The sequence below is a fragment of the Archocentrus centrarchus genome, chromosome 4 (genome assembly GCF_007364275.1).
Source record: "Archocentrus centrarchus isolate MPI-CPG fArcCen1 chromosome 4, fArcCen1, whole genome shotgun sequence".
Lineage (NCBI taxonomy): Eukaryota > Metazoa > Chordata > Actinopteri > Cichliformes > Cichlidae > Archocentrus > Archocentrus centrarchus.
Genome location: NC_044349.1, coordinates 29,528,248 through 29,541,563, shown reverse-complemented (window position 1 = coordinate 29,541,563; position 13,316 = coordinate 29,528,248). Strand labels below are relative to the sequence as shown.

Genomic DNA, 13,316 nt, shown 5'->3' with positions numbered 1-13,316 from the left:
ATCTACCTCAGCTGGTGGCCTTCTTTAAGAGATCACCCACGAAAAAAAACAAGCGGTTGTAGAGATTTGTACTTATACTAACAGGGTCATTTTATCTGCATATTCACAGATGAGCTGCACGACTGTGTGAAATCACTCTTCAATGTGTGAGAACAAGATGATTCTTGTCAGGGTTGTCGCTCAGGGAACGACTCACACCGCTCACCAGAGCTTATTTTTTTTTCCTCTCGCACAAAAACACAACAAACAACAACAACAAAAACAGTCTATAGAAATAGAGGACAGATTTACAGCTAGTAAGGGTCAAAGGTCACCCGGCTAGATGCTTTCTTGGAGTGGTCTTTTCTCTCTTTGCTCCTTTCTTTCTTTTAGGTGTCCCCTTGGCTCCCACCCCTCCCCCAGCATTCCTCTCTTTTGTTTATTCTATATAAATACGATCAGACTGGGCTGCAGACCACACTGGTATACATTCTCCCTTTCTGTTAGTTTGGCCTTCACACATACACACATACACATGTACGCAAACACACAAACACAGCTCACGCGCACACAGATACAAAGAGGGCTGTTGACAAAGCGTGGTAGGCTTGTCGGTGGACGTCCACTCAAACGTACAGTACAAACACACATCAGCTGAACAGGAGGTCTGACAGGCTTTTACAAATACTCCTGAAATTACTTTTAATTGGAAGTGTGCCGTGAGATCTAATTCTGCGAGGAGGATGGCGAGCTGATGATTTAAACACTGACTACATTAGGCAGGCTTCATGGCAAACTGCATTTACTGAGCTTCAGAGGCTTACAGCAGGTAAGCCTCAAAAAAAGCAGACGACAATGAGGGAACATGGCAGCGAAGAAGACAAGCCGCAGTTTACGTCGGAGCGAGGAAAAGAACATTTCCAGAGACGGAGAAAAAGAAAAAAGAGGGAGCGAGGCCAAGAAGTGTGTGTGTGTGGCCGTGCCAGGTCTCTGCACCAGTCTGTTGGTAAGGAAACGCACAGGAATGTGTTGCTTTCCAGTTTAAGGCAGTTTAATGAACATGCAGGGCTCTATTTTTGTGGTGGTGCAAAGACTGGTGTAACCAGCGCTCCAACATTTTGCCATTTTCTAGCATTAAAATGTGCTCCATCGCGAGCATTTGGAAGAGATCCATGGTTCGGATATTGATATTCTACCAAGAACAGAGCAGGATCGGGCCCGTTTGTGAGGCAGCATCCCTCAAAGCAGAAGAAAACATATGATTTGAAATACCGCTCTCATGTCTGCACATTAAACATGAAGCCACAGCAAGCAGATTATTTATTATGAGACATGTCATTTGTTAATTGTGCACAGAGTGGTTTTGATCTTCTCATCTTAACTTTGCACCCATAAAGCGAAACCATAAAATGTGTGCATAATGTCATAAACTACATAATAGCACAGTTCTGGGATTCTGTTTAGTCATTTTCTGCTTCATTTTTATATTACTTCATATAGGAGTGCCCTACAAGAGCTATTTATTTGCAGTAATCCCGATGTTTGAGCAATAAAACACGGCATCATCTTTGGAAAGTCTGCTGTTTGCGCACAAGGCAGAACGACTTCCTCGGATATGCGAGCATCCGTGGAGCACATGAATGCAGGGATAATTTTCCCACCTTTTTGCCCCAAATGGTATCACCTGTGTGCACTAATCAAATCAATATATGTACTCTCCTGCTTCCCTTTGCCCCCTGCCAGACTGCCTACGTACAGTTAAGCTTTCCCGGCATTTGCTTGTGCTTTCCTTGTATTTTCTTGATTTTGTTTTAGCTTTTTCCTTGTCTATTTTTCCTACAGAGTTCCCGGTTTCATTTCCGACGGTGTGTGACTTTTGCCTTTTGCCTGCTCTTTGCTTGGATTCCTTGCTATGCCAGCTGTCAGCCTATGTATGACTTTAGCCTCTTGATTAAATATTTGAATTGTGGACAAGCCAAAACTTGCTTCTGGTGTCCTGCTTTAAGGCGCTCACCTCTTCTTGAAACCATTACAGGACTAATCTTGGTAACAAACTTATCACTAAACACGCAAACATTTTTAATCTAATCAGATTTTTTTTTTTAAAAAAGCAGCATAAATGAAGTAGTTTGTACTAATCTGAAGATTCAAGTGTGTGAGCTCTATGGACATTTACTGATATGATACTCCACAGCTTTCCCTGCAGGCGCAGCAGCTGTAAGCTCAATTTAACAAAGCGCTGAACCGTGGAGGGCCACTGACCTGTATGGCTGCGGATGTGGACCCTTAGCGTGCCGTTGCTGGCGAACTTTTGCCCGCAGTATGGGCAGATCTTCTCCTTCTCCCCCGTGTGTGTCTGGCAGAGAAATGATAAAAGAGACATATGGTGGATGTTAAGGAAAAAATTTGGAATATTCACATCTTAACATCCTTCCTACATTACAAAGTAAAATGTGATCCATGGTGATAGCTGGATTTCAATGTCAGAACATATACTCATCAGATATTTATCACAAAGCTATCAAAAAAAAAAAAAAAAAAAAAGCAAATTAAATTTTAGTGCTTCTTCATTTGGTAAAATCAGCTCCAGGACTATGTGACTGAGTCCAGAATAAACAAGCACTCCAGCCCCCATAATGCAACACTAGATAGTGGGAGACTTGGCGAATGGAGATGCACATGTACACATGATAGTTGATTCTGTGAGCTTTGCTGGATCAAAGAATACAGACAATACAGATCTGCCAGGCTCCAAAACCCAAGAGACCTTTTCTTCTCCCTCTTCTTCCTCTCCCTTCACCTCCCAGCTGCCCATAATGCTGAGCTCCGTGGACCCATAAGGGCCGCACATGCAAACAGAGAAGAAGAACATGTGGCGAGAGTGTACTAGCTCCTCTACCTTTCCCCACCCTACCCCCTCACTCCTCTCCTTGCTGAAAAGTACGCTCCAAATTTTTCCTCCTGGCCTGTTGCAAATTCCCGAGAATAATCGTGAGTATGAAAGGCTCGAACTCAGAGCGACAGTTTCAACAGCAGTACAACAATACAGGAACACCTCCTCTCTGGGCCCTCATCCCTTCCTTCATCACTCCACTGTGTCCCTCTGACACCTCTGGTGTTTCGTTACAAAGGCTCCATCCACACTCAACACACACACACACACACAAACATGAACAAAAAAATACATTTATATGAACACGTGCATCCCAGATGGAGCAGTGTTGCATTATTTAGCACAAACAGAGAAAACATCGCTTGTATTCTACCTTTGTAAACAGTCAGGGGTGACGTCTGCAACTTCACATCACGTCTCAAATCGCAAATGTGGAATTCACTGGGGTTTGTAGGTTATTATCAAAGGTTTTTTTCTTTATGTGAAAATGATTTGTATGTCTGTAACTACTCAGAGTAACCCAGCAATTTTCATTCATCTGTGCATTCCTCCAGCATGGCTTTTAACTGGCAAAACACACAATGCATGCACATACATGCTATCACACACACACACACACACAAACTCTCTTATAAAACATAAATTCAGGCTCACTGAGGAAAAAGCATTTACTGTAATACTAAAGAGCTCTGTGAATATCTGCTAGAAACGTACATCACTGTTCATTTACACAAGCTGCCATGACACACACAGTACTGTGCAAAAGTCTTGAGTCACCCATTATTTCTTAAATTTGTTAGGAAAATGGGAAATAGGTGCAATGATTAATTGAAACGTGCCAACACAAATGGAAATGCAGTAAATAATAAATAAACAGAGTTTGTGCAATTCTAACAAGCATCAAACTCAGTCTCTGCTGTGACCACCTTTCATTTTAAACATAGCCTGAATTCTCTGAGGCAGCTTTCGTGTAATTTCTGCACGAAGCCTGGAGCCTCAGTTTCCTGTTTTTTCCTCCTTCTTGTAACATGAAATCCTGGTGCAGGTGAGGCCAAACAAAATATTTCCATAACAACCTACTAGATAAACTCACACTGATTAACCCTCTAGAGCCGCTCAAGAACTCAACTGGGTTTATTTAACTACACCAGTACATAGTTACATAGCTCTAACCCTAACTCAAAATGATATAGCACTGAAATTAAAAAAAAATTAATCATTTGGGATTCATTGATTTAGAAATTATGGGACACTGCCAACATTTAAAATGCCAATAAGTGGTTGTCTGTTTTTGTTTATTTACCTGGTGTTGCAAGAGGGGGGGGGGAGCATTTTAAAGCCTTTCAGCTCTTCTGCTTTGAATATTTAGCTAAACTGATGTGACACAACAGATAAATACTATGCACTTCCACTGGTAATCTTATTTGCCATTATGAGCTGATAACAGTGTTCAGCTGATATGTCAGTGTATATCTAAAAGAAAGAGTTGAAGCAGCTACAAGATGACAACAGAGGCCAAAACCCCATGTTTTGCAAAAATACTCAGGTAGGCTGTAGCATTTAAGTGCTGATTATTCCAAATTCTGACCCTCAAGACTCAACAGACCAGGGAACCCTTCTCGAATCTTCTATTGAATCATTTTGGTGAGCCTGTGTGAACTGTAGCCTCAGTTTGTTGTTGGTACAGTATGGTCTTCTGCTGCTGCAGCCCATCTGCTTCAAGGTTTGACGTGTTGTACGCTCAGAGATGCTCTTCTGCACAACTTGGCCGTAACAAGTGGTTATTTGAGTTACTGTTGTCTTTCTATCAGCTTGAATCAGTCTGGCCGTTCTCCTCTGACCTCTGGCATCAAGGCATTTTCACCCAGAGAAATACCTGGAAATTTTCTCTTTTCTCTCTGTAAACCAGATGGTTGTGTGGGAACATCCCCGTGGATGAGCAGCATCAAGAGCCACATTCAAAGTCGTTTAAATCCCCCTTTTCTCCATTCTGATGCTCAGTTTGAACTTCAGCAGGTCGTCTTAGCTATGTCTACATGGCTAAATGTTGCTGCCATATGATTTGTGTTAACGAGGAGTTGAACACGAGTGCCAAATGTATTGGCTGGTGAGTGTGTATCATTTATTCACTTGATGAAATTAATCAAATTATTCAAGTTCAGTAGCCGCATCTGCTTCTGTTCTAAAAGGTGTCAGAAACAAACAGTCGACAAAAACATAACCGGCAACTGTTTTTGATGAACAACCGAGTATTTTTATCTGTGTTTTTAAGTTTAACTTTTAGAAAACTTGAAAAACTGAACAACAGCAACTGAAAGAAATCTGTAATAATTCATCTGCAGCTGAACAAACGCCTCATGAGTTTGGTAGTTAAAAGGGGAAGTAAGCTCTCACTGTGATCACAAGAAATCTGGCTCAAGTGCTGCATGAGGTTAAAAAGATTCTTATCCTTCACCTTTTGATCTTCATCATATCTTCTGAATTGTGTGTAGAGCTCCTGTTAGAACACGACTGTGATAATTATTTGTGTTCATTTGTGAAGCCAGGTTTGCTCCGACACACAGTTGCACCGTATCAAAGTGCATATTAAAAATGATTTCAACAAAGATGTGGCCAAAAGCGGGGTTATTCCACACGTGTAAACACAGTCAGCAAGTTGTCATCTCCTCAACAACCTGACTTTGATCAGCGCCAGATTTTTCAGCAGCCTCCAGACACCGTGAGCACCGAGACAGTTCAACATGCCTGTCTTCAGCTCTACTGTTCTGAGACAACCTCCGAGACATTTCCTTTTGCTGTGTGCCAAGAAACTGTTTGGTTTCAATCTTCATCCATAACTACACCGGACATTTTCTGATTTAGGGCTCACAATCTGCAGCGGGATCTGTTTGGGGTTCAGAAACCCTGCAGAGCTAATGGACTAACTGCCATTTCTAATCAACATATGAACTGATTTCTAAGCCTGCGTGGGCAGCAACGACCAAGATGGATGTTTTCAACAGATCTGATAGTCTGAAATATTAGTGCCATTAGATACATCACTCTCATGAGGCAAGGAGGAAGACTGAATGCGAAACAATGGAAATATTTGTTAAAAATTGACGGTGGGATCATTGATTTCAACCTAAAATTAGTTTGATAGCAGAAGATTGATGATGGAAAATCAGTTTAAAACTGCAATTTAGTAAAAATTCTTCCATTACTTCAACGTTTATCTCAAAATGGCATATAATCTTAGTAACTATCTGAATAAAACTTTGCAAACTTTCACACGTTATCTTCTGTTATGTCTGTGTGCGTTTCAAATAAACACAACTACAATTGTGTTTGAACTCAATTTCGGGACAAAGCCCCAGCAGACGTGCAATCACTGCGTGTGATTGAGGTCGTCTGGCTCCGGCTATTTTCACCCACCTTCTTGTGGCTCTTGAGGACAGAAGGAGTGACAAAAGCCTTCTCACACAGGTCGCACTTGTACTTCTTGTGGCCATCGTGCACCACCTGGATGTGGACGTTGAGCGTGTCCTTCCTCTTGAAGGTGGCGTCACACTGGTCACACTTGAATGTTCGCTCACCTGCGGCAAGGAAAAGAGGAACATTTGCAAGAGCCATTTCCACTCAGCTATTGTTGAACGTCTGAACACACAGTCATCACGCACAACAAGAGAGGACCCAATTTCGCCGGGGCTATTGTGTGGGCAGATAACGACAAAGAAAACCCAGACAGCGGTCTTTAAACTGGTCTGGTTGCCTTTTATTGTGCATCTGTAGCTGAACGTACGCCAAGGTAAACAGTAAAATAAAATACTCTGCCACATGTTTGGCATGTATGTCAAAAAGTTAAAAAACATGCCCTATTTTATTAATCATTTCCCTGAACAGGCCTAAAACTCCAGACAGACAGCTCTTAGACGTTTGTGTCAGCTGCTGGGAGAGTGAAGCCTGATGTTTTCCTTCACGCCTCGGCTCTCTGCCTCCACACAACAGCTTCTATTGTTCAAGAAAAGATGTTTCAATTATATGGAGATCATTCAATTTCCACAGAGTAGTTTAGACGGAGGGAGCAAGTGGTTACAAGATTGCATCCGTTCTCCTATTACCGAGGCAGATGATGGTCAGCTCAATGAAAAGGAACACCAGTAAAAGCTGAGGTTTGCTTTGTTTTTTAATTTAGATAGAAACACTCACTTGATGGTAATTAACGTCAACGGCACGCTCGCAAAAACTATTCCATTAACACGCTTAGTCTGATAATAAGGTACTCATGCGCCTGCATAAACATGCACGGACTTTAATTTAGACACGCACACACGGGGTTGTTTTGAAGTTCCTCAAATGGGGTCTAAACGCGACTTGACTCACATAATTGTGCAGCGCTAAAAGCAAGAACCACATGTACTGATTTGTTTAGAAATGCACTGCAACTTTAAAAAAGTTATGTATAGAAAAGGGTTAAACAATGTGGGACCTGTGATGACTTAATGTGAATGAACCAAAAGGTTAAATAGAGCGAAACCTGCGAGCCCGTTCAGGCAGGTAGCTTCGGCTGCGCTGCTTCACACACGCTCGCATGCCTCACTCTCCCCACGTCACCCTCCCAATGTGGTGGTCTCTGCCCTGCATCGCTGCTTTCTGCATTAACCCCTCCACCCCACCCAACATCCACCTATAGTTTCTGGGATGCTACATGCCAAACTCTAATTATATTTTGAAGGTGGAATAAACCATTTCATACCTAAGCTGTCTGACTGAAAAATATTGGAACACATTTTATTATTCAGACCATCACAATATGGACTTTTTGCTTCTTTTGGCACGTTTTCACAACAGCCTATCTGCTTCAAGGTTTGACATGTTGTACATTCAGAGATGCTCTTCTGCAGGAAAATGTGGCATTAATGCAGGATTTACCGAGTTTCAAATGATTTGATCTGTCAGGTGGAATAAAATGTACACGGGCAAACTTCCTGAAACATTTTCTTATTCTTTTAGCTTGACAAAAATCTGCCACTTGACTGGTGAATACAGAGACCGTGAGCAAAGACCTTTGACCTTCTAATGGAAGTGACACTGACAGTAACACAGGTGTAAACACTTAAATGTCTTGGCTGTCTGCCTGTGATCCAACTGACCAAGAAGCATTTTCAAACACAGTCTCTGTAAATGAGAGCCTTTCGGTTTCTCTTCTGCTTCATTTTCTCACCATGAGGCCCATTACTGGAAAGCTCTACTGGTGCTTTAGCTAGCTTTAATCCATAAACACAGATGCATTTATTCAATATTATTTCTATTCTCTCACCTACAGCACGATGAAATAACCCACTCGATCCTCGAGCCCGTTGATCCTCGAGCACAACTTGATACATAATAGAAGTCCTGATATTATATTGCTTCTTGCCGCCTGAGACAGCAGCAGGAAATGCCTTGAGCTTTACAATCTCTTTGTTATCTGGCTCAGTTTGAGGACGACTACTGTGTCCTGCCAAGGCTCATCTGCAGCTCAGCTGTCCAGGGAGAAAGTTTCTGTCAGAGCAGAGGATCCAGGGAGGACCAGACAATCAGACAACTGATGTCTTAACAGGGAGGCTTTTGATGGGGTTATAGCATCTGGAAATATCCACAAGGGTAGGGATGAGATGGCAATAAATCAAAAAAAAAAAAAAATGAGGACTATAGCCTATAAAACTTAGTAGTGGTTTTAAAGAGGCCATTTTACTTTAAAATGTTCTGAAAGGATGTGACAACCATTAAAGATGCCTACGTATTGTATGGAGACGTCGACATTTACTTTCAGCTTCTGAGACATTATCAGGACAAGACGCTGCGCTCAAAAGAATCTTCGACTGACTGCAAATATGGTTGTTTTCCTTCCACTGCCCACAATTAGCCAATGAACAGCCAACCAGGAAACATGCGAGCCAATCACATTGCTGTACTCACGCACGCACACAGGAGAAGTTTTCAACAGCTTCAGCTGGATAGCAGCAGACTTATCTACTGCTTATCATCCTGGCTGGGGAAGGGGGGGGGGGGGGGGGGGGGGGGGGGTTCTATGCGAACAGTGTTTAAATAGTCTGATGAACACACTTGTGTTAATACTTACTATTGTGGATGAGAAGATGACGCTGTAGAGAGAAAGGGGTGCGGAACAGCGCTTTGCACTCCTCACACTGGAAAGGCCTTTCCTCAGAGTGCGTCTGCAGAGAGAACCGAGTGGCATCAGCATGTTCATGAAGTGTAATGCAAGCCGCCTCAGCGCGGACGCCGGGGAGGCTTCTTAAACTGATGCGCGAGGATCTTGCTTAAGGCTCCGTAGCTAATTTAGTTTGTTGACTTGATGAAGACAAGCAGCTTGAATGGCTTTAGGTTCAAAGTGCTTCTGTTTTACGACCCTCTCCCTCAGCGCCCGTCTGTCCCCCCCACCTATCTATCTGAGTGACAACTCAATCCCAAAAGTAAACACAGGGAACCTCAAGGGTGGAAATGCCCAGAGACCCCACAGATAACAGCCACCAACGAGACCCTGATTGAACACAGCCTCACTAATAATTCTAGCTTTGAAGTGACTTTGCCTTTCAAGGAGAACCTCCTCTTTAAAAACACCAATCAGCTGGATACACTGGTATAATTAACATAATTACTATCTTCACCCAATTACAGAACCTATAAATCTAAAGTGGATTTTTACGTGTGACACATTTGCTCACCTTCTTGTGATTCTTGTAGACATTGCGGTGTGCAAACTCCTTCCCACACAGCTTACATTTGTACGGTTTGTCCTCACTGTGGATGATCTTGTGAGCCGTCACCTGGTCCAAACGCTTGAACGATCGACTGCAGATCTCACAGGTGTACGGTCGCTTCTCTGATCAGTGACAGATAAACAGAGGTTATTTCTGAGGAGCAGAGAGAATACATAAAGCAAAGAGGTCACCTTGTTGTTGCAGCATCATCTTACCCGAGTGTGTGATCATGTGGCGTTTCAGCTGATTAGTAGAGATGAACTTTTTGTCACATGCGTGGCACTCAAATATTTCATGTATCTACAACGCAGGAGCAAAAGAAGAGGGGGAGAGCTTTTAAAGTTTTGTTCTTGCTGACCACCGTAAAAATTCAGGGGAAGGGAGCTGCAAAAGTTCAAGGATCTCAGAGCGCAGTGGTCAACTGAAACTAAATCTTGTCCACTTTCATTGGACTGATGTCTACAGACAGAAAAGCAATTAAAGTGATGAAAACTTTCAATCCCTTTTCTGCTTCACAGCACAGTTCCAGTAATTGCACATTCAATAGCTCCCCCGCGCACAGCTACAATAGCATATGCTAATGTAACACAGCTCCTCTTGTCAGCTGCTTCTGCAAAAGCTTGTTCAGCTAAATGATGATAATCGCAGTGTTTAAGCTGCTTTGGAGCTAAATTATCAGTACAGAAAGTTTGATTGCTCTTCTGCAAGAATAATACCAGATGCCCCATTGGCTTTGATTGAAGCTATAAGAACATGTCAGATTTTTGTCAGAAATGCGCTCTATTTATAATAACACTTTTAGTAGGAATCAATTCTGCATATCATTGGATTTTTCCTGTAAAAAAATGGCATTTACGTAAACCTCATGTGATTCTCGCCTCAACAGCTTCTGGCTTTCTGATTACTGCTTTATTTTCAGACAACGGTGTGCAACTAGAAACCGCTTTTCCTACGATAAGAGATGTGAAACTGGTACACAGACAGATCCGGAGGCCACACGGGAATATCACACACTCCTATTTTAAAACACCCTGGAGATCTGAAACTGGAGAATACCGATTCACAGACAGGTGAAGTAGGTTAAATGATTCACTGCGGAACTGTGCCACAACTTCCAGGTGACTTTACAACAGTTGTCCAGATCGGAAGAGGCTTGCTGATGAATAAGCGAACAGGGATGGAACAATGTCAGCTGATTAATCTGGATGATAGATGTTGACAGCAGAAAATTACACTTCGCAATCACCAGCTGAGATAATTAATGAACGACTTCTAGTAAGACAAATTATTTGAGACAACTTGCAAACTAATCTAATGCCCAACATCACCGAACGTGCCACACAAAATAAGTTCTCGAGACCACAATGAAGGGATAATTCATAATCAGCACAAAAAAACAGTACACAAAGAAATTATAGTTTTTCCTGAACACCTGTGATTTACTATATATTTATAAAAATGCATACAATTGGACAGACAGCAGCTTGCATGGTCAGTCAGTTTAATCCTAACCCAAAATGCACAACTGAAAATATGAAAGCAGCTTTAAATTGCTGACAGCAGCAAAGACTGAGTTTCTGCCTTAAACATTTCTCCACCAGTCAAGGACTGACTTGAGCCCTGTGTGAAAAAATTCCAGCTTTTCATTCATTTGAATAGGGATGGTGCATTAAGACAGGTGGTACAAATGAACGTGGCTCCAGAAAAACAATGCAGACTCTCACAGTCCCCGGGCCAAGGGTTTAGAGTTTTTGGGATGTCTACGTTTTCTTTAGCTTTGTACTTTTGACTATGGTTCTGTATTCTGGTTTTGTATTTTCTTGTTGCCGCATTTCCTGGTTTGTTTCTTTATATTTAAATTCTCAGGTTTTTAGTTTTTAGTCTGGCGTTCGTCTCTGTATCTTATGCCTAGTTTAACTTCCTTCCAGGTCATTATGTTAGTTATCCCCAGCTGTGTTCCCACCTGTTTCCCATCCTCTCATTATCCTGTGTTCTTATTTATTTGTCTCTGTCTCCTTTTGTCCTTCATCACATGCTGCCTTAAGGTTGTGTGTTCCCTAGTTCGGTGGTTCATCACGAACTCTGTGCATTAAAGCTCCTTAAAGTTTATGTAAGTCTCCCGAGTCCTGCGTTTGGGTCTACATTGTGCCTGCTACACAGCCGACCTTGACAGAAACTGCTCAACCAGTGCTACAATATAAGATCTGGGACGAGATTGTGTTGAACGTTTACATACAGTACATTTAAGCAGACATTTGTTGTAATCTAAGGCTGGTTCACATTATGTTTCTGTTATGTCTCTGGGGGGTGAATTTTAAGCTATTACAAAAGTGCCAGAAACTATCGTTCTTCCGGTGGTCAAGTCAATCCCTTCTTCTTCACCTCTCCTGTACACTGTTGACCCCGGGTATTTCCGCCATCCACCTTCACTACTTCTGTTCCTTGCAACTTCATCATTCTACCTGTCTCCTTCTCAGTCACACATGTATTTCTTTCTCCAGTGCATACCTCCACCTCTCCATGCTCTCTTCCACCCACTCCCTACTCTCGCAGATCACAGTGTTGTTTGGAAACATCATAGTCTACGGAGACTCCTACCTGACCTCATCTGTCTAATAAGACTAATTACCAGTATGTGTAATTAGTGTGGTAATCTGTGTCCGTGTGATCCACTTTGGTAACCAGATATGTTAGCGTTAGCTGATAACTTAGCACATCATCAGCTGGTTAAAATCTGTTCACTTCTTAATCCAAAAAAATAGCATTTTGGAACCCAAAGTGCCAAAATCAAGGTTTCAAAACAGGACTTCACAATTAAATGGTAATGTTATTGTGGCTTTTTCCGTCTTTTACATACAGTCTGTGGTTCAAAGGTAAAAATGTTTTCAAATGTAACAAAACACAGTGGAATAATAAAGTCTGTCATAATGTCTAATGTCTTTATAAAATGTTTTAGAGCTCCCAAATCAACACATTCAACCACATCTGCTGGTACTGCAGCATTTAGACTTTATTTATTTATTGTTTTATTTTAACTTTAGTAGAAAAGAATGGGAGCTAAAGCCAAACAGCTGTAGTGTGACCATGTTTTTACACTATTACATAAATATCATTTTCTAGTGTTTATCTTGGCATTGTCATAGCAAAAGTTAAACCCCCCCTAGTACTGTCAGCTACATTATTAATAACTACTTAATGCAATTAATTTAATTGAATGTAATTGCAATGAAAATACATCTTTGGATGACCCATTAGCCTACTCAACAGAGGAATGTAGCTTAGAAAAACTTACCCAATCACAAGTGTCAGAAGAGCAAAACTACAAACTGAAAAAGGGTTAATATGCACAGGAATAAAATACATTTTCTCTGTATAAAAATGTTTCAAAGCACTATTTAAACAGCTGTGTTCAAATCTGTAATCCATCGATAAGAAAGAGGACCCTGACGCCAGAGTTCAAACAGTATACAAACAGAGCCTCATCAATTTCAAAAGACCTGTGGGATGAGCTCGTGAAAAAGAAACCATCCTCTGCTCTGTGTCATCCAGAATAAGTTTAAACTTGATCACAAAGAGGGAATAAATGAACTCAGAAGCACGTGAAGCATCGGCGGATGCAAGATTAAGAGGTTAGACTGGGTTATAGAAACAGTGGAGTGTGATGGATACCACTGTAGAGCGAGAAACAGCACCAAGAGACA

At 41.7% G+C, this 13,316-nt stretch overlaps 1 protein-coding gene across 1 annotated transcript in view; it reads right to left on the bottom strand.

Moving 5' to 3' along the window:
• The window catches only part of prdm5 (PR domain containing 5), a 43,729-nt gene that overhangs the window by 22,170 nt on the left and 8,243 nt on the right, over positions 1 to 13,316 (bottom strand). Inside the window, exons 9-13 of the mRNA XM_030727927.1 lie at positions 9,831 to 9,915; positions 9,580 to 9,737; positions 8,976 to 9,069; positions 6,287 to 6,447; positions 2,242 to 2,335 (exon numbers count right to left, since the gene is read on the bottom strand). Of these exons, the coding sequence (XP_030583787.1) occupies positions 2,242 to 2,335; positions 6,287 to 6,447; positions 8,976 to 9,069; positions 9,580 to 9,737; positions 9,831 to 9,915 (592 nt within the window). The remainder of the gene's footprint in view (positions 1 to 2,241; positions 2,336 to 6,286; positions 6,448 to 8,975; positions 9,070 to 9,579; positions 9,738 to 9,830; positions 9,916 to 13,316) is intronic.